The 23,772-nt window shown below is 42.9% G+C and overlaps 3 protein-coding genes across 7 annotated transcripts; 2 read left to right on the top strand and 1 right to left on the bottom strand.

The window, feature by feature from the left end:
- The first annotated feature begins 576 nt into the window (after positions 1–576).
- LOC134449742 (trypsin-3-like) lies at positions 577–2,710 on the top strand. Its single transcript, XM_063199851.1, has 5 exons — positions 577–616; positions 1,024–1,183; positions 1,309–1,562; positions 2,284–2,420; positions 2,537–2,710. The coding sequence occupies exons 1-5, from the start codon at positions 577–579 to the stop codon at positions 2,684–2,686; spliced, it is 741 nt and encodes a 246-aa protein (XP_063055921.1). The 3' UTR covers positions 2,687–2,710.
- A 6,213-nt stretch (positions 2,711–8,923) lies between these two features.
- On the bottom strand, positions 8,924–22,777 carry LOC134449167 (trypsin-3-like). 5 transcript variants are annotated; one of them, XM_063198982.1, is made up of 7 exons: positions 22,530–22,777; positions 20,891–21,066; positions 11,753–11,804; positions 10,005–10,164; positions 9,629–9,882; positions 9,246–9,382; positions 8,924–9,123 (listed from the first exon to the last, which is right to left on the bottom strand). In XM_063198982.1, the coding sequence occupies exons 3-7, from the start codon at positions 11,784–11,786 to the stop codon at positions 8,974–8,976; spliced, it is 735 nt and encodes a 244-aa protein (XP_063055052.1). In that variant the 5' UTR covers positions 11,787–11,804; positions 20,891–21,066; positions 22,530–22,777; the 3' UTR covers positions 8,924–8,973. The 5 variants fall into 5 exon arrangements, with proteins under 5 accessions (XP_063055052.1, XP_063055051.1, XP_063055050.1 ...); XM_063198981.1 differs by lacking the exons at positions 11,753–11,804; positions 20,891–21,066; positions 22,530–22,777 and adding an exon at positions 10,671–10,854; XM_063198980.1 differs by lacking the exons at positions 8,924–9,123; positions 9,246–9,382; positions 9,629–9,882; positions 10,005–10,164; positions 11,753–11,804 and adding an exon at positions 21,762–21,906 and having other exon boundaries at positions 17,016–21,066.
- LOC134449168 (trypsin-3-like) lies at positions 11,992–15,471 on the top strand. The gene is made up of 5 exons (XM_063198983.1): positions 11,992–12,031; positions 12,486–12,648; positions 13,549–13,799; positions 14,422–14,561; positions 15,322–15,471. Exons 1-5 carry the CDS (start codon positions 11,992–11,994, stop codon positions 15,469–15,471), a joined length of 744 nt encoding a protein of 247 aa, XP_063055053.1.
- Positions 22,778–23,772: the final 995 nt, after the last annotated feature.

Genomic DNA, 23,772 nt, shown 5'->3' with positions numbered 1-23,772 from the left:
CAATCAACACAAATTAATTTCCTGTATGAAGTCTCCAATAAGGGATAATAGGCACCTAGGGCAACGCTTTGTAGTGCTTCGATCCATTTTCGGAATTGACATGAAAAGGCTACACTGTATTCCTGTGGGCCTAGTGAACAACTGACATGGCAACGCTTCTGACTTTGAATATCAAAAGAAATGTTTCTAAAATATATATTTTTTTAAATTCAGAAAATGTTGATTTAACGATGTAAGCCTATTCATTCATTTTTACAACAGTTAAATGATGGCTCCCGGCAAGATTATGTGATTTAGAAGCCTAAATCCCAACCGTTGGATGAATTATGGGTGCTGTAACCTAGTCATTACATTATATTTGTCAGCCTGGTGCATTTTGGTTTTCAGCAACAATCCCGACGTGGCATTAAAAAGCAAATGAAAAGTTGGGAGTGGAAAGATACACCTGTCATTTCACATGCTAGTTAATGGTTGACAGAAGGTCGGCCTATAGAAGTCGTCATATGTAAAAGTTTAGGCCTATATAAGGGGACTGTCCCTTGCAGACCACACTGTCACTCTACGGACATCGCAGTCATGAAGTCTCTGATCCTGTTGGCTCTCTTCGCTGTGGCTTGTGAGTATGAGACGTGTTTGACACACCAGGCCATCTTTTTAATATAGGCCTAATGTATGTTTCTTTCTAACAAGGTCAATAAATGCAATGCAAATTATGGTCAATAATATGTTAATTGTAAAGGTCTTTCTCTTTCAAATGTGTCTTTTGCACAGAATAAGAACCTATATAGTGAGGCCTGTCAATCATACTGTGCTTGGCCCTGCCATGGCCAACCGGTAGGGCACTCACCTGCCATGCGGCTGACCCGGGTTCGATTCCTGGCCCGGGTCCTTTGCTGACCCCTCCCAGTCTCTCTCCCAATTTGCTTCCTTTCCACCTCTCACTCTGTCCTATCACATAAAGTTGAAAAAGACCACCAAAAAATATATATATTTTTAAAAATCATCCTGTGCTAATTCATGCAGATGCCGCCCCCCTGGAGGAGGAGGACAAGATCGTTGGTGGCTATGAGTGCCAGAAGAACGCTCTGCCCTACCAGGTCTCTCTGAACTCTGGCTACCACTTCTGCGGCGGTTCCCTGATCAGCAGCACTTGGGTTGTGTCTGCTGCCCACTGCTACAAGTCGTAAGTCAATTTGGTTTGAACGATCTGAATTCTCTAGTCTAAAATACAGTATCTGGTTCAGTAGTAGGCCTACTGTCATATGCATTCGCATCATAAACGGTCTTTTCCTTTTTTTTTTCGCTCAGCCGCGTTCAGCTGCGTCTGGGTGAGCACAACATCGAGACCAACGAGGGCACTGAGCAGTTCATCAACTCTGCCAAGGTCATCAGGCACCCCAGGTACAGCAGCTACAACCTGGACAACGACATCATGCTGATCAAGCTGAGCACGCCCGCCAAGCTCAACAGCTACGTCAACACTGTGGCCCTCCCCTCCAGCTGCGCTGGCGCTGGAACCAGCTGCCTGGTCTCCGGATGGGGCAACATGAGTGGAAGTGGCAGTAAGTACATATAGACCTGCACTACATATAGACCTGTGTGTGTGTGTGTGTGTGTGTGTGTGTGTGTGTGTGTGTGTGTGTGTGTGTGTGTGTGTGTGTGTGTGTGTGTGTGTGTGTGTGTGTGCTTGCCTAATACACTTACCTGTACTTTACTGTGGCATTGTAAGAATTTTTAACCCCTATCATACTCTGTACACTGCCTACTTCTACATACTATAGGCCTACTATATCATAGATGTATCCATCAACACTTATTGTCTATCTTAACGGACAGAGTATGTTTTTCTGCATTGGTCTATCCCAACTCACAGAATGTCTTTTTGCACAATTACCTTTTCTACATTTATTATCTCTATTATTTTATTTTATTTACCCCACCCTGATGACTATTCCTGTGTTTATTTTTGTCTTGAAATGTCCATGTGGGCGTTTGTGTATTTGTGTATTTATGTAAGCTACTGGATACCTGAATTTCCCCCTGGGATCAATAAAGTTACTCTACTCTCTACTAGCTAGCCAAGGAAACACCAGCAACTACTTGGGGCACTGAGGCCACTACACTGGAGGGCTGATAACTTCTTACACTACACTGCAGTGGCTATGCTGCTTTTTTCAAGGGCCCTAAAAGAGTCTAATTACCTCTGACTATAAGGTATTGGAAATTGTTGTGCTGGCTTGTAAACCTGATCTGGAGCCTCACTCGCTCTTCCTGTAAACACAGACAACTACCCTGACCGCCTGAGGTGCCTGAACATCCCCATCCTCAGCGACAGCACCTGCAGAGGAGCCTACCCCGGCCAGATCACCTCCAACATGTTCTGCGCTGGATTCATGGAGGGAGGCAAGGACTCTTGCCAGGTAAAGAGCATTTAATTTGTAGTCAGATGTCTAGAACAGCTACTCTGATGGGCAACATACTGTATACTGTGTGTGTGCTGCACTTTTCTCACCATGCTCTCTCGTCACACACCCAGGGTGACTCCGGTGGCCCCGTGGTCTGCAACGGTGTGCTGCAGGGTGTGGTGTCCTGGGGATACGGCTGTGCCATGAGGAACAAGCCCGGTGTCTACGCCAAGGTCTGCAACTACAACTCCTGGATCAGCAGCACCATGTCCTCCAACTAAGTTATTCATCTACGATGAGACTGATATGCAGTAGAGCATTTAACAACAGCTCTTTCAGCTTTCAATAAAACATCACTATTGAAATATAATCACGTTTTGTGTCATCACTTCATATACATGCAATAACCATGTGGTTCACATGTTTAGTAAAATCATAATGACCACACAGCACACATTGACATGGAATAAGTGTCTTAAACACTTGACCTAAAATATTTGGAAACATTTGGAACCCAAGACTTTGCAGTGTCTGCACTGCTGGAAAAAGGCCCTGCTGAAAAATACTATGACAGCGCTAACATAATTTCATAATGCTAGTGGGTCAGTGACACTGAGAATTGGCCGTAAGTAATGTGGGATACATGGTTAACTGAGTTTGGCATAAATATCAATTATCAATTTCAACCATGTTTCCACAATGTGAAATGTCACTTGTTTAAAAAAGTAAAAAAAAGTATTTTGTCCCTTCTTCTTATGTACTGTATATGTCAGATTATTTACAAAGTGAAATGGGTGGTGAAACTTGAATGTGGTCACATGACCTTTTGGGTAATAGGAGTTGCACATTTGATAAATGTGAGCTGAACAACAGCATTGGCCTAAGATTTTGTGCCATAGGCCTTTACATGTTACTAATACCAAGATCTCAGAGAGATCCCAAGAGAGATTTCTGCTGCCTAATTAGCCTGGGCCCAATCATATACTGTGACACTGCACAAACTGTCTTCGTCATTTAGTCTGACCAGGCACATCTAGAACATTTCAAATTCTAACAAGGGGTACCTACCAATACATTTTGAGAATTTCCATTGGCTCGATGGGGCCAGATTAAGGGAATAACGTGCCAGTTCAGTGAGCACTGCAGGTGAGTGGAGGAACGAGTGCTGATTAATTGTAGCTTCAATAACGCAAACTAGACACGCCCTCTGCATCTCCCTTGAGAAATGGGTTGATAATGCAAGTGGGCCAGACCAAATGTAGTCGCCAGGCTGAAATAGCCACACTACTGACCAAGGGAGGACTGGTAATCTGGCACACAGGGCATTTTCCTGGTGGGCCGACACTGTTGTTGTGGTTGTTTTCCCGGGAATTGGCCCACAAATTAGCGGGGGAGGCCCAATGGTCCGTCGTTAATATATACACACTGGATTCAGCCAGTCAAGTTATAGTATGAAAGTGGCCTGTGCGTGTGTGCATGCGTGTTCGGCCCAATCTATGCCAAAAATGCCCGGGCCACTTTTCAGTCTCAGTCCAGTGCTGCTACTGACTAAGTTGCAGTGATACATCTGATGATAGCTGGGACACATCATCAATGGTGTTACCTGAGGTCATGGAGTGTTTCGGCGGGTCTTTCGAACATCATACACCCTTGCTCAGGCGACCCAGCTGAGGTTGATCAGGTCTCTACTTGTGCCCCTAGCAGCACTTGACCACTCCTCAGTCACACTGGTTATCGTAACCTGGATGGGAGAGAGGTTTAGGGGGGTGAGTGTAACGGAGGCCAACTAGCAGAGTGTGGCGTGGAACAAGTATACCTCCTGAAGCCTCATACAGTATTGGTAACACTGAGCTATCGGACTGGGCCTTAAGCTCAGCGGTATCGTACTGCCTCCTATGCTCGAATTGATGCCTTGACTGGAAGGTGGTGAATTTGAAACCCAAGGGGCAGACTGCGCAGGAACACCTGTCACATACGTAGGCATCACGCATGGGAAATATTTTTTTCATGGGTATACTTTCATCTAAAAGTTCATAAAGGGTTGGAGCAGGCTTCACCCAACAAGTTTTTCTTCTTTTAAGACTGCTTCTTTTTGCCAGTGTTTCACTGATGTCCAATGTGCTTGATGTAATGAAATAATTGATGTAAATTATCATTGAGCCCTCATTGGGTGGTGGGGAAATGGAATGGGATGGGTGTGGGTATTTAACCCTTGTGTTGTGTTCATAAGCTGCATACACCTGTGGTGTTCGGGTCATTTTTGACCCGTGATAACAAAACTCAGCCATAAAATACCTAAAAACACTAGTTATCATCAAATATTGTTTTTCCATCTCATGGCTAACTTGGTATGTATTCATATCCATGGAAATATTAGTTTATGTATTCATCTTTTTGACTTTACAGGTCTTTTATCTTACATTATGCAAATCGTTTTTGATGACCAAAACGATCAAAATCTGCATAAATTCACTATTAATACCTCCTAAAGTGATACAATTAGTGATTATGTTGTCCATGTATTACAGCTGATATGAGAGTACAACAACCCCCAAATTTATTTCATTAGTTTTTCTCTAATATTAAAAAATATCATCAATAGTGGCATTTGTGGTGTTCGGGTCCAAACCAACCCAAAGAGATTTATAGCAGGATTAAGACCAAATGTCAGCTGAATTAGTTTTTCAGTGCATAAAATCAATGTTTAAATATGTTGACTTGGTGTTTTTCAATATTTATATGATTTCAGTGTGGTAAATATACAAAATAACAATTCTGTCAGAGTCACAGCTATTCCGCCAATCTAATGCAAAGATATTAGAAATGAACACCTCAATTAACATAAGTCACACTATTCATCTGAATCCCCTATGCCATGAACATGGACCATTATGTCATCGCCACATCAACTTTATGGAAAGTATAAGACCAGTACTACATGTTTGGGTGCCATTATGAATTTTTGATACGTTTTTTTGGAAAAAATGATGTGCAAAAATGTATTTTGCAAACAAATGTGCAACAAATCTCATTATATAATGCAGAAATTGATTCCCTGACCATGAAAACATATGAGTAGACACCAGAAATACATCTGTACTCCTTTCACAACAGGAGATATGACCAGTGCTTAATTTGAGACGGAATATGCCGGAACAGGATCCCCCACCTCGTAATTTTGACCCCCCTGTGTTCCGGGACTTATTTTGGCTGATCCGGCACCTCCCGTGAATTAATAAAATATATAGGCCTATATAGCCTATTATAACGGACTACCTCTACCTCCTCAGGAGTGAGAGCGCAGCATCATGCCATGTTCACTAGGCTACTTTTCCCATCTCACCGTGCAGCCTATACATTGGGTTTGAGACTGTCAGGATCGCAACAACCACGAGTGAGCAAGCGAGAAGGAACCATGAAGTGTGCGCGCCGAGAAGATCACCATTTCTGAATCGCGAAAGCTAGACAGTAGACACTGATGTGCGCTGTTCCAAATTGAGACCGAGCGCGAGAGTCTGCAAACAAGGGTTTGCAAAAGTGCACTACTAAAAAAAGAAAAAAGATATTCGTTGTGTTGATCTAAGTTATTTCTTATGTGTTGGTCAGTGGTTTTATTCATATTTGGAAAGGTAACGAAGGCTAAACCAACTCATAACCTTTTAAACTTTAAAATAGCCTACAGTCGGCTGCACGTTACAATATGGTTGAGCTGAAGGCACCGACTTAAAAAAAAAAAAGATCGACATCATATTTTATAATCGCGACGCAGGGACATGCAACAGTTAATCATATATGACATTCGACATAGTGAGAGTGTTTGAGTGAAAGGGAGAGGATTCTGAAGTGCTTTGAGAAGTCCAGCGTTTGCGTGGCTATTTTGGTGAGGGAAGCGCAATTGGTAGCCTACTGCTTGACACATTTAAGAATCATAACTATTATGGATCTACTACATTTCCATCCCGAGTATCTGATTAAATGTAGGCTACATGAAGTTGCCCCTCCCTCGCTGTTTGTTCATATGCGCGGATGAGATGGAAAGCCTGGCTGTGCCAAACATTGTTTAAAAGTTTTCATCAAATTTTGGTCGGCACACAAGGTTTTGGACATACTAGTTTATAGTGGCACGGGCGCCTGGGCCACTTTTGGTGCATTAATCAGCCATGTAGCAAAAAGGATAGATAGCCGAGGTGAGAGGATGATATCTTCCACGGCTGGCGAGCGCTCCGCCTAGTGCGCGCGTTTCCTTCCCTCCCAGGACCCGACAGCTGCTTACAAGTCAATTTGAGCACGAAAACAGCAAAGACAATGTGATGTTTCATTCAAATATGGCATACACGCTCAAAATAAAGCACTGGCTGGAGGGATTTTCAATCGGACCGCAGCGCGAGCAGACAGTCAGTGTGAAAAGCCAAGTCTAGGGAACATCGCCGTCTTCGCTGCCGCTCGCTTACCATCAGTGCACGAGCCCTTGAAATAGTGAAGTGGCATATCGCAACAGCACATGCGGATTAGCCAAATTATATGCAAGAAAGTCGCCAACAAAGCGTGGATTTGCCAACGTTGTGTAAATACGGGGAAAGGATAACAATTGGAAAGCCATGCGCTGTCCTTTCCATGGGTAGTAGAAGACCGATTCGGTTTCTTTTCACCTCATGTGGAAAGCATAATTTCCATGCACTGCATTTGCTGAAACTACTAAGCATAAAGTTAGCGATCAAACTAAAATATTGGTTGTTGTCATTACATCATTTAATAGGCTATGGTTGTTGGCCATTGGATTGCCAACCGTATTAAAAAACAAAAGTATGGTTCCATGACCTGACATGCTCAATGTCGTTAAAATGTAGGGAATTGCATCTCCCCGTTTTTATTCGTTTGCGTAATTGTAGCCTATGTAGTTTTTTTCTGTGCGTTCCGGGACCTCTGTCCAACTCATCATCGCTGTGGTGTCATATGTGTTCTGCGTTCCGGTACCTTGTGATTTACAAATTAAGCACTGGATATGACGTATTGTAGTGTATGGGACTGTCCGGCGGCCATATTGGATTTGTAAAATGAAAAAGCTGGCAATTTTTTTTTCAGGCAAAAAATATATTTTCCTCACCATAAATCACCAAACTGAAGACAAAGGGCAACCAACAGCTTTTCAGAAATGCATACAACAACCAAAAATCTATGCCGGGTCAATTTTGACCCGAACACCACAGATGTAACTTTTTTTTTTTGGGACCTTTAAAATTTACTAAAATTACCAAACATATTTTTTTTGTGTTGAAATGATTGTGACTGAGGATTAGATGAAGCCTTATTCCAAGAAAATAAAGGAAAGTGTGTTTTTTTCACACTAAAACTTGAAAACGGGTCAAAAATGACCCGAACACAATATAAGGGTTAAGACCTGTTGTCACTTGTATACTGTATATTGCACACTGAGGTAGGCAGAACGCCGAAACGCGTCTGTGTAATAATAAAGAAACCTATGCATGGTGCGACCTTTTCTCATTTATACTTTCATCTAAATAACTAATATTAGTATGTACAAAGTGCACTTTAAAGCACACTACCTCACTACCTGCACTTTAAAGCACACTACCACACTACCTACCTTATATATATGGGTTGGGAATTGAACCCAGGTCGCCAACGCAACAGTCCAGTGCCCAGCCAACTAAACCACGGCTGGGCCACATTGATATTTTTAGGAGGGGCTACAAACAATTGAACATGCACTACCACCTTGTTGACCTCCACTAAATCTCAATCTGCAACATGTAATTATCACACCAGATCCTGAACGTTGAAGTAAATGGCAATTTCCTTTCTATAGCTTCACAATAAGACCACATAGTTTTTTAAGATGGTAGTAGGTCATTTTGTTGAGTTTCAGAACCACTTTGAACCAGAACCAAATGACTCTGTATACAATCATTATTTAGAGGAAATAAAAATCATTGTACTTGGCAGTCTTGGTGACACCTTTGCCAGAGGAATCCCAAAACAGCACTAACTACAGAGCTGCCATAAAAGTTTGACTTTGGCCCAAATCCAACAATGTGTACATCAGAATCCATCCACCAAGCAGTACACCGTAGGTTTATAGCCGATCATTTACTTTTGGTTTAATATGTGGACAGTCCCTATAGAGGTGCAAAGACTTTAAACTTTTATAATTTATGTATAGGTATGTTTATTATGATGTTAGAGAATATTTAGAGAATATTTAAACGGAGGTCATCTTGCAGCTGTTCGTCCCCCTCGGGGATCGAACCTGCGACCTCGTCAACTCCAACGGTCCGGCAATGGGAGACACAGTACGATACCGCTGGACCAAGAGACCAGTCTTCCAGTTCAACTGCATCGACACTTTATGAGGCTTTGGGAGGGAGGTTTACTAACGTTCCACGCCAACTCTGCTAGTTAGCCTCCGTTACACATACTTTTTGTAAGTGAAAAGAGATGACACAAAAAATGTATATTTCAATAATGATGTTGTTTTATTGAAATTGAAAGCTGAAAGAGCTGTTGTTAAATGCTCTACTGCATATCAGTCTCATCGTAGATGAATAACTTAGTTGGAGGACATGGTGCTGCTGATCCAGGAGTTGTAGTTGCAGACCTTGGCGTAGACACCGGGCTTGTTCCTCATGGCACAGCCGTATCCCCAGGACACCACACCCTGCAGCACACCGTTGCAGACCACGGGGCCACCGGAGTCACCCTGGATGCGTGACAAGAGAGACCATGATGAGAAAAGTGCAGCACACACAGCATACATACGTAGTATGTTGCCCATCAGAGTGGATGATCTAAACACGTGACAACAAATGAAATGCTCTTTACCTGGCAAGAGTCCTTGCCTCCCTCCATGAATCCAGCGCAGAACATGTTGGAGGTGATCTGGCCGGGGTAGGCTCCTCTGCAGGTGCTGTCGCTGAGGATGGGGATGTTCAGGCACCTCAGGCGGTCAGGGTAGTTGTCTGTTTGTTTACAGGAAGAGCAAGTGAGGCTCCAGATCAGGTTTACAAGCCAGCACAACAATTTTCAATGCCTTATAGTCAGAGGTAATTCTAGACTCATTTAGGCCCTTGAAAAAAACAGCATAGCCACTGTGTAGCCGCAGTGTAGTGTAAGAAGTTATCAGCCCTCCAGTGTAGTGGCCTCAGTGCCCCAAGTAGTTCCTTGTGTTTCCTGTGTCTAGCTAGTGCAGGTCTGTATGTACTTACTGCCACTTCCACTCATGTTGCCCCATCCGGAGACCAGGCAGCTGGTTCCAGCGCCAGCGCAGCTGGAGGGGAGGGCCACAGTGTTGACGTAGCTGTTGAGCTTGGCGGGCGTGCTCAGCTTGATCAGCATGATGTCGTTGTCCAGGTTGTAGCTGCTGTACCTGGGGTGCCTGATGACCTTGGCAGAGTTGATGAACTGCTCAGTGCCCTCATTGGTCTCGATGTTGTGCTCACCCAGACGCAGCTGAACGCGGCTGAGCGAAAAAAAAGGAAAAGACCGTTTATGATGCGTATGCATATGACAGTAGGCCTACTACTGAACCAGATACTGTATTAGGACTGGAGAATTCAGATCGTTCAAACCAAATTGACTTACGACTTGTAGCAGTGGGCAGCAGACACAACCCAAGTGCTGCTGATCAGGGAACCGCCGCAGAAGTGGTAGCCAGAGTTCAGAGAGACCTGGTAGGGCAGAGCGTTCTTCTGGCACTCATAGCCACCAACGATCTTGTCCTCCTCCTCCAGGGGGGCAGCATCTGCACCAATAAGTAAATATGATTGGCAAAGTCCTCACCATACCCTTACGAACATCGACCATGGCTTTACTGTAGTAACCATGATTTTACCATGGTATGTCATGGTTACTCTAAGCTCTCTGAACCAACCATAGTATTACTATGGCTTATCCATGTTTCTTTTGGGTAACCATGAAAACCGTGGTCTCTGATTAACCATGGATCATGCTTATTCATGTTTTTTTCAGCAGGGTTCTGACTATAGTTTAACTAAAGTCACAAACCATGCTCAAGAAACATGGTTAATTGTGGGTTTCATGGTTACCCAAAAGACACGATCGACAAAAAGTATTCAACAAAAATTCAATTAAAGATAGACCAAGAAAGAGCCTTACAGTTCACATATCCTTGACCATAATGTTCTCAGCATTTTAATCATTCACAGCACTGCATAAAATTCCACCTTAAAAGTTCCATTCAGTCTAAATATTCAACCATTCTCTGCTACAGGAAAAAGGAGAACTTACAAGCCACAGCGACCAAAGCCAGGAGAATGAGAGACTTCATGGTGTGATGTTCTGTAGGGACAGAATGCCAGCCCAGGGGGGAAAACCTTCCTTTTATACTCTAGAGTGGGCCTCGCTATCTCATTTTCTCAAGGGCAGCTTGAAGAGAATTCTTACATGCCGAGCCATATAGTAACTCCGGAGGGAATTCACCTGGTGATGTATTGGCTGTCTGGCTCACTGATTTCATTTCAACGGTCACATTCATCTATATTGAAGATTTTAAAAGACTCTATACATACATTTCAACATATTAAAGATGTTGATAATGATAATAATAACAATAATAATAATAATAAAAAGCCATTCTCTCATTCAAATAGGCCATTGTTATAGCCTAACTTATAAGTAATCATGGCAATGTGTGCTTTTGATAACAAAGATTTACATGCATGACATTTAAGAATGAGTTAAAATAAGTGCTTTTACAGCCATTCATTGACAAATGTGAACCTAAAAGAAAGTCTGAAATGGGAAGGTCTATCTTTGTGTACGTGTGCAGAGTAGCATGTGTATGTCAGTCTTGTGTGAGAAAATTCCCCGTTGTAACAGGTGGATATCACCCTTACAGTGTGTATATATTGCAAACTAGCATGTCCTGTACACACACATATGGTACGTACATCGTATTTAAACATAATGTGCAGGTAGACTACTGTATGCACATATTCCAGAGTATTGGTGTACAAACAGACATTATAATGTTAAATATGGAATTGCACATTACTGTAGCCCCTTAAATAGTCATTGAAAAGTGAACTACCATATTACTACAATACTATGACAATACACAGGCCCTTTAGTAATGCACTACGACTTGGTCATTGCCATTCTGGTAACATCACATTTATAACGCCACGTCTTAACAGGTTAAGGAAACGACATGTAGGCTACATTATAGCGCTAAACACACTAAAGAGATGTAGAAAGTCTCTAATGAAGCCAATAGAATAGCTGATTCGTGTATGGAAAAAAACAAAAATAGGTTTGAATTCCTAATTGGCTTGATTTCCAAAAGATTATTTGGGTGGGGTGGAGGGTACCTGTCTGCATCGGAAACTGTTGTGTAACCACCATATTACGATTTTTTTCCCACTGCAAAAAAGTACACAAAAGTACATCCAGTTCAAGTTTCTGTGCTACATCAGTTACAATTTTACAGACACTAGAAAGCATGGAATTGATGTCCTTGGGAATATTAGATAGTAATGCCAACAGACAGACATATAAGCAATGCAGCACGGCTTGTGAAGCTCCTTCGACACAAGAATACCAGTACACAATGAGGGCCTTCATTCTCCTGGCACTCTTCGCCCTTGCATGTGAGTCTGACATGATGGGTCCATGGTTTATAAACAACATATTACATGTGTTTAGCAGGTGTTTTTGTCCTAAGGAGTATATTGACAAATACAGGTATTTAGAGGCAGGGCTAGAACAGAGTAGAGTATGTAGAGCACTTTAGGGCACCAAACAGATCTTGGGGCACCAACCACTTTGTCCCAAAAATTAGGGCCTCTTAAATTGAGATTGACTAAAAAATATTAAAAGAAATATTGAGTGACATTACGAAACATTTTTTTAAAATTAGTTAGTAGATTATTATTACTATTATTATTATCACCTGTAAAAGAGACATTTTCTATCTCAATGTGATTGTTTCCCTGGTTAGATGTGTGTGGCAGCCTGTGAAGTAAGGACTACACATAGTGCGGCAATTATTCATAGCAGACTTGAAGTGAACATGATCACTAACTGTTAAACTCTCTGTCTCAGCTGCTGCCCCTGCACAGAGCGAGGATGATAAGATAGTGGGGGGCAAGGAGTGCAGGAGGCACAGCGTGCCCCACCAGGTGTCTCTGAACCTCGGCTACCACTTCTGCGGGGGCTCCCTCATCTCCACCCAATGGGTCATGTCTGCTGCTCACTGCTACCAGCCGTAAGGACACTTCCATGTTCAGTTCATGCTTTTATGCTTTTTTTTGTTTCCCAAAATTAATCATACTGTATATATGTCCCACATTCCTTCTGAATTAATAAAGTAGGCGACCACACCATCTACTTTGAAGGAAGTGTTGAAAAATATTTGAGATACAGTATGTTTCATTCATTATGTTTCATTCATTAATTTAACCACAACACAAATTTGTGATGGTGAGGTAAACAAATCATAGGCATCTACAAAAGCTCTCAGAGAGCGCACCTCCACCATCTGGTGAACAGCAAAACACCCACACACTTCAAACGACCAGCCGACAACAATCTCAGACGATCACATAACCTCCTTGGCGGAAGTAATCAGTCTACCTGGAAGGGTGTGTGTTGTAAGATGTTTGCCAAGTGTGCCAAACAAAAGCAAACATGCTTCTTTGTGTTTTGGAGTTTATTTATTTATTGTCATTTTAAGACACCAAAACACAAATATGTGATCCTGAGGCAAACAGCCACATACTTTAGGCCAGGGGTGGGGAACTTTTTCATTCGAGGGGCCACTTCAAATTCATTCAAGGGGCGTAAAAGTCCTCCGAGGGCCGTACTATGAACACAAACCAGGATTTTCCCCTGCACTTTAGGCCTATATTGAAGACAGCAACATTTAAAACAGACTCCACCTTCTCTAGGTCCCCTGAATATACCTTAATTGTATTGCAAATGTATTTTCTAAGATTCCTTTACAAAATATGTCATATTTCATGTGAAGCTGAATAACATTAAAATTATATCGGAGGCCGGATAAGACGGCCTCAAGGGCAGCAAACGGCCCTCAAGACAGAGGTGCCCCACCCCTGCTTTAGGCCTACCCCACCGTTGACTCTCCCTCCACACTCCTCTCCGCTAGTCGTTTCCAGGTGCGTCTGGGTGAGCACAACATCAAGTCCAACGAGGGCACCGAGCAGTTCATCACCTCCGACAAAATCGTCAAGCATCCCAAGTACAACAGCGTGAGCCAGGACAACGACATCATGTTGATCAAGCTGAGCAAGCCCGCCAAGCTGAACCAGTATGTGGACACCGTGGCCCTCCCCTCCAGCTGCGCCAGCGCTGGCACCATGTGCCTGGTCTCCGGATGGGGCAACACCAGCGGAACTGGCAGTAAGTGCATCACAGTGGTTTACAGGAGAAGAAATCTTTTTCAAAATGAGATATAAAGCATTTTTGACTTTTTGCATTTTAATATTGGAATTGACTGTTAAGAAGTCCTATCATCTATGTTTGACTTCTTGCCATTCAAATGTTTTGAGAACATTGTTTTTAAACCTCTATAAAAAAACATTTTGCAATGCATTTCAATGGAATGCCTACGTAATACAAAAATAAGTCAATTTCCCAACATTCAACAAAATGGATATGTCTCATTTTGGAAAAGAGCTCTTGAACCTTTATGCATTTTTTGTGTCTTGGCCGAGGAAAGGACGATATAGAGATTATGACTGGAAGAGACTGGGAGACAGAGATGGGGTAGGGCTGGTGGCCGGACTCAAATCTGTGTCCCCATGGGCATGCAAGCCCATTTGTGGCCAGGTGCCTCAGTACACTGTGGCACAGCATCCAGTGGATCACATCATAACGTTTATTTTTTAATAGTTAGTGTGTGTCAATTAGGCTTTCTTTTAAATGCAGTTCTACCAGGTTCTATACAGAAAATCACTGTCACGGGATTCTTTTGCTATTTTGTGCGCTGATCACACACCTTTGTGTCTGCCCTCCGAAGACTACTACCCAATCAATCTGAGATGCCTGGACATCCCCATCATCAGTGACAGCACCTGTGCGGGCGCGTATCCTGGCGGCCAGATCACAGAGAATATGTTCTGCGCTGGCTACATGGAGGGAGGCAAGGACTCTTGTCAGGTAAGCTACGTTTTTTTTTTGGACCTTTATTATGACTGTATAGTGTGAGAGGAGCGAGAGCGAGAGAGAGAGAGAGAGAGAGAGAGAGAGAGAGAGAGAGAGAGAGAGAGAGAGAGAGAGGGGGGAAATGAGCAGGAGGGAAAGACGAGGGTTAGGAAATGACCCTGGGTGGATGCAAACCTGTATTCCCATTGGCCTGCAAGTCCATATGTGGGGGATTTAGTGCGCTGTGCCACAGTGCCCCCTCCTGTCAGGTAGGTTACTTAGCATGTCACAGTGCTGTTTAAACAACACAAAAACCTGCCAAGCAAATGCGCGCAGCAACAAACACAGTGTCAAAGGATTTTACAGTGTAAACCAAACTGTCTGTCCTCTCCTGTCTGTCTGGACAGACTTGATTGTGTGATTTTAGTCAACCACCAATAAGGGGTTGCTAAATTCAGGCTATCCTTCTGATTTGAAAGCTGTGTTCAGTAATAGCCTAAAGATTATTCAGGATACAGAACTTTGTTTTGTTCTGACACGGACACACAAACACACACACATATTTTTATATATATATATATGTCGAAAATTTCAGGGCCCACTTGCAATACCTTCATGATCCATCATCAGGCCCTGGCCCACAGGTTCGGAATTGCTGACTGTGGGACGAAATATACTCTAGAAGATGTTAAATAGACTCTCAAAGTGTTGATTTAATACTGTGTTGTTGTTTTTTTTTTCTACTGTGTACTTGTCTTGTTCTTGTCTGTATCAGGGTGACTCTGGAGGACCTGTGGTGTGTGACAACGAGCTGCAGGGTGTTGTGTCCTGGGGCGGTGGCTGCGCCGTCAAGAACAAGCCAGGCGTCTACACCAAGGTGTGCAACTACAACTCCTGGATCGCTGAAACGATGGCCACAGTATAACATTAAATAAAGACAAGGGCTTAATGTGTGATCAGTTTTGTGTGTTGTTCAGTACATATTGTTTTTAACATTGCATGAGCTGCACGTGTTCAATTTAGAAAATCTACAGTATTTTGACATGATAAAAAGATTGCCCCCATGTGAATATGGTCAATTGAAATACCGGTAGTGAAAATTGTGAAATAGTGAAAAGGATTTTAGAGGGGTGATTTACTTTTAATTTACAGAGACATGAAAATAGAAAATTGGCTGCTTATTTTGGAACCCCTTGAAATGGAGATGGTTCATGCTTACTTAGGATGCTTGGGATGGTTATCCTTAATGAAGTTGAAAAATGAAATTTACAGTGAACATGTAGCAGGCTATTAAAATAATCCTCCATAATTATGTATAATGCACTGTAGATAGAGGCACTGGGACATTTACATGCTCTCATTACAGAAAGACAAGCATCATAGTTGGATTATTTAATATTATACTACAAAGTCATTATTTTATGAGGAGCAAGTCAGTTCAAGGCAGTGCATGACTGCCATCTGCTGGCAAAATTATGATCTTCACATCGACCACTATTACTAGTTATCTGTGTGAGTGTTTTACAGTGGCAGGTCATCGAAATATTCATGTTTCACAAACCATAAGGAGTACACACTAAAAATGTAATATCGTCCTTGGTAGACTGACCGTGGTCAGTGTTATAACTACGCGCATTTTGTACCTAGATAAGGATAGTGTTTAAAACCACATGGACATAGACTTCATTCAATCATTCATTCATCAAAATATCCTCTTACATTAACTCAGTATCACCCTCTTTTGGTAGCTGGTGGTAAATTAACCCCAATTAATGCAGGTTACTGCCATGTTTAACCTTCACATGGAGCTTCTGTTATAACCTTGTCATGAAAACTGTAACAACAAAGTATTAATCTGTTACTGGTCATTGGTAATGTCATAGCAATATTTCTATGATTTAGTAGTATTTTCAGAAAAGAGTGAATGTGCCCATCTGCACTACGTGGGTACCAAAATGAGAACAGTAGGGATGAACCAATAATAACAGGCATTACAATTATGATAAAATGAACACTTTAAATCATGTTTACAAGTGTTAATGTACACTCTTCATTGTGTTCAATGTTTAATGCCCATGAGGGTGTTTTTATGAAGCACCACCAAAATAGGTTTTTATAGACAAATGTATAGACAAATTATTTTTTTCCATTTCAAAACAATCTTCATTATGCCTTGTTATAGCTTTAGCACCAGCATCTTTGCCTACATTATAGTTGAGTTCAGCATTCGTCAACACTTGGTTTGTTACACCAAGACCAAACACATTGTCTATATGTCTCAACAAATTGTTACTGTGTCAGACTCCAAACTCAACATGAACCTGTAAAACGGAAATAGTGAAACTACCGGTATTCAGTATTTTAAAAATGTTTTGTTATGACCATAACTGTAGAAAAGATATAAACACAATATCTACAAAAGAAAGCATTACATGCCATATTCACTGTATAATAACCACAGGCCAGATATACCATGAGCATAAAGGTCACTTTATTTTTTTAACCTACTGTAAAATCTAAACAATGCATAAGAACATCCTCATAGACATCATCTTCTGCTGTCAAAACGTAGCAGTATGTTTTTTCTGCTAAAAGGACTGCTCTAATAAGTAAGTGTACATCAAAGCAATGTCCTGAATGCCTAATTGGAAGGTCATGAAACATAATACTTTAACAAAGACACTCGTGGATCAAAAAAATGACATGATTTCAAGATTTTTTTCTATACATCTCCTCTTGCATGTAGCATTTAGTGTCCTGTTAAAACAGCTCTGTCACACCAGACAAAGTAGCACCACAGTGGGCTGTGTTTCCCAAAAACGCGTCAGTGGTACTTAAGCCAAAGTAGTTCTTAAGTATGAAGTGCCCTCTAGGCAATATACCAGAAATAGGTCTCACATCATCACTATAAGATTATAAATACACTATTTTACCTTGCACATGCACTTTGCGCAAATATTTGATTTGCATGTACCAGAACAAAATGTATGTAGGCCAATACAAGTATTTTATATATAAACTTTTGGTGACACCAAAATCACCAGATGTGATGCATTGCCTAGGTGGCACCTCATACGTAGGCTTAAAGGGACACTGTGCAGGAAATGGTCAAAAAAGGTACTGCAACTATGCCGCTCATTGAAACTGGGCTGCCTATTGCCAAATTTGGTCTTTACATGAAAGTCTACTAAGTAATAAACAAATATTTTCTAGTATGGTCCAAGTACAGTCATTTTTGCAGCTAAAAAAAGCTACTTTTGGAAATTCAAAATGGCGGACCATGGAGAAGATCCCCTTTTCATGTATGAAAAGTGCAATTTTTCCAGTCATAATGAATACTTAGAATTTGATGCTGGTGGTAAGTATTCATGAAAAAAGTAACATTAGTGAATGGGCAGCATGAATTCTGGAAATAAACAACTAAAAATCTCACACAGTGTCCCTTTAAGGACTACTAAAGAGTTTTTGGGAAACACAGTCCAGAACAAGTATGATCAGGCCTTTTCTGCCACATGCCCTTGTTCATGTTCTTGGGTAGGCATGTCTTCCATGACCTGTGGCGTGGTCATGGAGGATTTGACCTCAGTAAAGGATGCCTCTGCAGCCGCTTGGCCATTGGTGGGCTGGGAATCAGAGATGGGAGGGGAAGAGGAGTTCAAAGGGGATTTTTGGAGTGGTGCGTCTACTTCCGAATCAGTTTGAGCTTTTGGCAGCTGGTCGTTTTGAGAAGGTACAGGTTCTAGGGGAGCTGCGATCTGGGGTGGGCTAGCAGAAGTTGCCACGGAGGGACTGGTTGGTGATTTTGCATCTCCACTACGGCGAGGACTGGTCGAGTTGACACACTCATCAGTGTGGTTTGGTTGATTCTGGTCCTCAGCCTCTCCCGTGTCCCCTGCCTCTCCCGTGTCCCCTGCCACTCCGTCTTCCAAAAGAGCATGGCAGAGCTGATGCTGGAAAAGCACATCCACGGTTTTGAACATCGAGTCACATTCCGCACACTGATAAGGCAGCACATCAGGCTTCGGCTCCATCTTCCGTTTATCTGATGACTCTCTCTGTCTAACTCTTTCATGCCAAACGTTGTGTCTGTCCAGCATCCTCTGACTGCTAAACCCCTGCCCACAACGATCACAGCTGTAAGGTAAACTCTGCTTGTGCCAATCACGCTGGTGAGCTTTCAGGCTCTGTGAATTGACAAAAGTCATGCTGCAGAGGGTGCAGGCGAACAAGTTCAACTCTGGATGTGTCCTCAGGTGATCCAGGTATGGACTCACAAACCGGAAACCCTGTGCGCACGTGGGACAAAAGAAGCGTCCTTTCTTCTGCCTGTGCACTCGCTGGTGCCGCCAGAGCTCCCTCCAGCTTGCTAGTGTCTTGCCGCAGCTGCCACAGATGTAGCCCTTGCTCCGCGAGTGGGTGAGCATGTGGGCACGGAGTCTCATCACGTGCCTGAAGAGACGACCGCACCGCGGGCAAAAATACTTCCTTGGGTCTTGTTTGTGGTCCAAGTTATTCAACTGCTGTATGATAGAATTGACAGCTAGTGGATGTTTAGAATGCAAGTCTTGATCCACGGAGCTGGTCAACAACTGAACTGGGCACCTCAGCAGTGACCGTCGTGCTTTGCCGTTGGTGACTGGTTCTGGAATTGTGCTTTGTTGAGGTTCGCCCCTCAATCTGGCATAAGTCGTCAACGCATTTGCAGGTAGCTGTCCTTCTGGACGACTGGCTGCTACTTCACGCGAGGGGCTCAGTTGGGGACGGGGGCTGTTACAGGGGCTGTAATCCGGCGAGGATGTAATTCGAGGTTTGGGGTATTCTTGGACTGGCTCGGCAGGGTTTGTTCTGGAACAGTAGAGATGGTGGATATTCACTTCAGAGCGAAGGCTGAACTTCTGACCACAATACTCACAAGAATATCGCTCAGTGTCTGTATGGGCCTGCAAATGAAGCTCATACTGTCGTTTGTCCACAATGATTTTATGGCACAAGTGACATCGATAACCTACATTAAGGTGGTTGGAGGAAGCGCCACCTTTGGCTTTGCAGACATGTACTTTGAGACTCTGAGGCTGGGAAAAGCCTCGACCGCAATCCATGCACATGAACGTCTTGACTGACCAATGAATCTTCTCGTGAACACGGACAGAGTTGGCTTGAGTGAAGGACTTGCCGCAGACTTTGCAAGTAAACGGCTTCTCGCCACTGTGGACGCGCATGTGGACACGCAGAGTGGACTGACAGCGAAAAACTTTGCCACAGGTGGGACACTTCAAAATCGGGAAGTCATTGCTGTGACTTGGAGTCCTGCGTTTCTTCCTTGGCACTGCTTCTGTGTGGGTTTTGCGGTGCTTGCGGTACGATGTGAGTCTGTAGAAATGTATGCCACAGCACTCCAGCTTGCTCGCCTTGTTGTGTACCCTCATGTGGGCGTTGAGGTTGGACGCCTGGGCAAAGCCCCTGCCGCACTCTTCGCACTTGTGCGGCTTCTCGCCAGTGTGAACGCGGAGGTGGACGGTGTAGGCTGAATTGTGGGGGAAAACGCGACCACAATACTCACACTTCCATGGTCCTCCTCCACCCCTTCGCCTGCGCCCCCGTTTTTGGTTAATAAGAGGACGGGTGGGAGGAGGAGGAGGAGATGGAGATGTATGACGAGGCCTGAACCTTCTGGGCGATTCAAATATGTCAGGACTTGATGACCCTAATGGTTGAGAAACTTCCATGCTTGATTCATCTAATTCCACCTCAACATCACTCTGTACTATTGAGTCAGTGGCTGCTACCTTGTTTTTTGCCTGTGGCATTACATTGAGGTCTTCGTCTTCCATCACATCAGTCTTGACTTGGAGAGCATTTTCAAATTCTAAAGCTACTTTTGTTCTGTCGCTTTCTACACGAGTATTGTTATGACTAGAACCGCTTGTTCTAACACCATTTGGTTTTCGATCAACTACTGATTGAGTCGCATCTTCTCCACTGGTGAAGCTCCTGTCTGGGTTTTCATTGCCTGAGATGTTATCACTATCACTATTGCGTTTGTCCATCTTTCCAGTCCATCTTTGACTTATGCACTTGACTGTTTCGGAATGAGTAAGCCTAGATATGGAATGTTGATCTTTTTCAGATTCTGATCTCAATTCTAGATTGTTCTGTTCAGGCGTTTCCTTGTTGTCCTTACATGCTCGACTATACCTTCTCAATTCAGTACAGTCAGTTAGTAATGTGAGAGGATCTCGAGTAGGGTTCTGATTTGATAAGTCCAAAGCAGCAGGCTGTCCTTCACCGTCTTTAACTATAGGGAGTTGGTCAATTCCTACACTTAACGCAGGGGTTTCACTCACATTTCAACCGTCTGTCTCATTTTGAGGAGCTCCTGAAGTCACTTCAGATGTCATGCTTCTGAACAGTTTGCTTTTGCGCAGCCTTCTTGCAGTGGCCCATCAGATGTCGCATTCTTGGTGGATAAGATTTCAAGTACACTCTGCCTCTGCATGGAATGTCTGGATACAACAGAGACCTACAAAGGGAAAAAACAAATGTTTCAAAATTAACACTTTTTTAAAAGAAAAATTAACAGATTTCAAAAAGATCCTCCATCCATATTGACATGTAATGCAAATTCCTTCTGAGAATTCATACACTGCCCCCTGCATCCCATAACCACCACTGGCACTGACAACCCCCGATGCCTAAGAGCCAGGAGAATCATTAGAGACCACTTGCACCCTGGCTTCCATCTGCTCACACTGTTGCTCAGCCAGAAGAACCAATACAATGAATCACAGTTTCTTCCCCAAAGCCGTCACAATACTTAACACACTCTTGCAGGACTGTGTTCATCTATCAAGGACCCTGTGCACCTCGTAGGAAGGGTTAAAATCTCATTATACCTTGTATAATAACAATAAAAGGCTTTGTGTATATTTGCATATGGACAACTGCCGCTTTCCCCCACGTTGTAACCTACTGCCTTTTACTTATTTACTTTCAACTGGTAAAGGATTGCCCAAAAAAGAAAAACAAAAATGTCTGCTTACAGAAAGATCACAGTTCACAATTACAACTAATTATTCTGTTCCAACACGGACAGTCTGACTCACCCAAACCATGCACTCAATAACTTACATCAATAAATAAACTACCTTTGCAGATTAATCAATCACTGTCAATAGTGGTTAGTACAAAACAGTGCAATAAGATGAGTAGGCCTACATCATAATTCTTGCAAAATGTCTCAGGAATGCACTTGTGATAAATCTTCTAGACTCGGCATCTTTTTGGATGGGTGGTGGTGCAAAGTCTGTCTGCTTTGGCATCCCAAGGGCCAGACCTGGATAATAGATGTACAAACACGAGGCTCCATCCGCATAAGAAACAGAACTACCGGTCATTATCAGACATGGTGAAATAACTATACATGCATAGGCTACAGAAATTATTTATTCAATATGAAAGTGCAGTTGTTTAGTTTTAACTAGCCACGAGAGATGAACAATCCGCGAAGCTACTTAATGTCCATTTGAACAAAATGCTGCAACTTAACGTAGTAACAATGTAACCTTTCTTCAAAAATCTACACACGAAGCCTGCTTGCTGATTAAAAAAAGAGACAATTTTCATATACCGGTAAGTAGATAGCTTAGAGCTGCTAGCCTAGAAATCTAGACGCCCCTAGTGGCCGCAAAATGCTGTAGGGGTTTTTGGCGCGGCCAGGCTATCTAGAGCTGCAGCAAGACCACGGATAGCACAACGACATCCCATGGAAAGAAAACCCCAGGCTACAACATCAATGATGAAGCCAGAAGAAGTTCTGCACAAAAAGCTCGAGCTACACCAACAATTACACATCCATGGCGTTCTTTCTACCAAGGCAAAGAAAATCGAATTAACGTAAAGATGTTTACTAACCAATAGAAATGAACGTATCGCTATTCAATGAAAATGCATTCACAATCCTCAATGTTAACTGTGTATTCTTACCAGGTCATTTATCAACGGGCAAGAAACCTAATTCGCCAGCTGGGTACGCATCCACAACGGCTGACTGCATACAGACGGGAGGTCGGTTTCCAGTTTGCATAGTCTCTTTTGTTAAAATGTGTAGAGCGTAGCTCTAACTTCTAAAATGTAACATGTCTCTTTGACGTTATTTTGCTGGCAGTCTTGTTCAATGCGTGCTAGCCATAGCATGGTCTGCGAGACTGAAAATACCAGACAGTGGGTCACATCCGCGCTGGAGAGGAAACAGTCTGCTACGTCACAACGTCACAAGAACGCAGGCAGAGACGGTTCTGCCGGCGGATTTATGCATTTTTGTTTTATTAAGCGGGCTTGCGGAGCAAGAGCAGAGCTCTTGCAGAGCAAGGCCCGATTATAGTAATCTCTAAGTCCTGTTTCTTATTATTATTGGTCTTGTGCAGGGCAGCAGCAAAATAGAAAATGGATCTCCTCCTAGGCCTTTCGAGATAGAGACACCGTTCAAACACTAAAACGACCGGCTCGGCTTGGAGATCGCGTCTCGTTATAGGCTTCTCCGTGTCTCTTGTCGTTTTCCCGTTTTTGGCGATTTTGTTAAAGCCTGGGTCTCCATTGAAAACTATGGTGGAACCTTCATGAACCAAAGTTCCGCCACTCTAGAGATTAGAGTGTAGGAGGCTTTTTCGGTCATAAAACATCAACACTTTCACCTAGAAGTTTAGTTGACGCGTTGTTAGCGAGCTCTATGGGATGTCTCCAAATTGTGAAAGTTTCATCTCCCAACTCCCAATACTTTTTAAATGGCAGGTTTGTAAAAAAACAGGCCTGGCTCTATGGAGAATCCCAGTCTTTTGAAAAGTGCATTTTTCAAGAGATCAGCGCATGTCCCACACGGAGGTCCATTTGTGCCTGGACACGTGCCAACTCCTTTTAGTTTTTTTTACAACGATGTTGTAAAGACAAAAAACTCATTCTCATTTTCTCCCCTGTTAAAGGCTCAATACTAACTGTCAGTTAGTATCAGAACAGGTGCTCCCAATGAAGGATTCCATCTTAACTGCCACTGAGCGTGGTTACATGCACATTAATAATTCGATTAAAATCTGCGGTCCACCCAACCCATCTCTTCTAACACCAAAAGCAGGGCTAGCATTGTACTTCTGTTGTATCCCATATATGTAACAACCAAACCGTGCATTACTCGAACGATCCTGTCGCGATCCATCTTGTATTTGTTGTTTTTTTA

The sequence above is a fragment of the Engraulis encrasicolus genome, chromosome 5, assembly GCF_034702125.1.
Source record: "Engraulis encrasicolus isolate BLACKSEA-1 chromosome 5, IST_EnEncr_1.0, whole genome shotgun sequence".
Taxonomy (NCBI): Eukaryota; Metazoa; Chordata; class Actinopteri; order Clupeiformes; family Engraulidae; genus Engraulis; species Engraulis encrasicolus.
The sequence above is the reverse complement of the archived record's forward strand: the minus strand, read 5'-3'. Positions and strand labels throughout refer to the sequence as shown.

Excerpts from the sequence above, each read along its gene's own strand:
- LOC134449742 (XM_063199851.1), top strand. The coding sequence starts at position 577 with ATGAAGTCTCTGATCCTGTTGGCTCTCTTCGCTGTGGCTT. Across the intron at positions 1,184-1,308 it reads GCTGCCCACTGCTACAAGTC|CCGCGTTCAGCTGCGTCTGG; the intron begins GTAAGTCAATTT and ends TTTTTCGCTCAG. Across the intron at positions 1,563-2,283 it reads CAACATGAGTGGAAGTGGCA|ACAACTACCCTGACCGCCTG; the intron begins GTAAGTACATAT and ends CTGTAAACACAG.
- LOC134449168 (XM_063198983.1), top strand. The coding sequence starts at position 11,992 with ATGAGGGCCTTCATTCTCCTGGCACTCTTCGCCCTTGCAT. Across the intron at positions 12,649-13,548 it reads GCTGCTCACTGCTACCAGCC|TCGTTTCCAGGTGCGTCTGG; the intron begins GTAAGGACACTT and ends CCTCTCCGCTAG. Across the intron at positions 13,800-14,421 it reads GGGCAACACCAGCGGAACTG|ACTACTACCCAATCAATCTG; the intron begins GCAGTAAGTGCA and ends TGCCCTCCGAAG.
- LOC134449167 (XM_063198980.1), bottom strand. The coding sequence starts at position 20,593 with ATGGACAAACGCAATAGTGATAGTGATAACATCTCAGGCAATGAAAAC.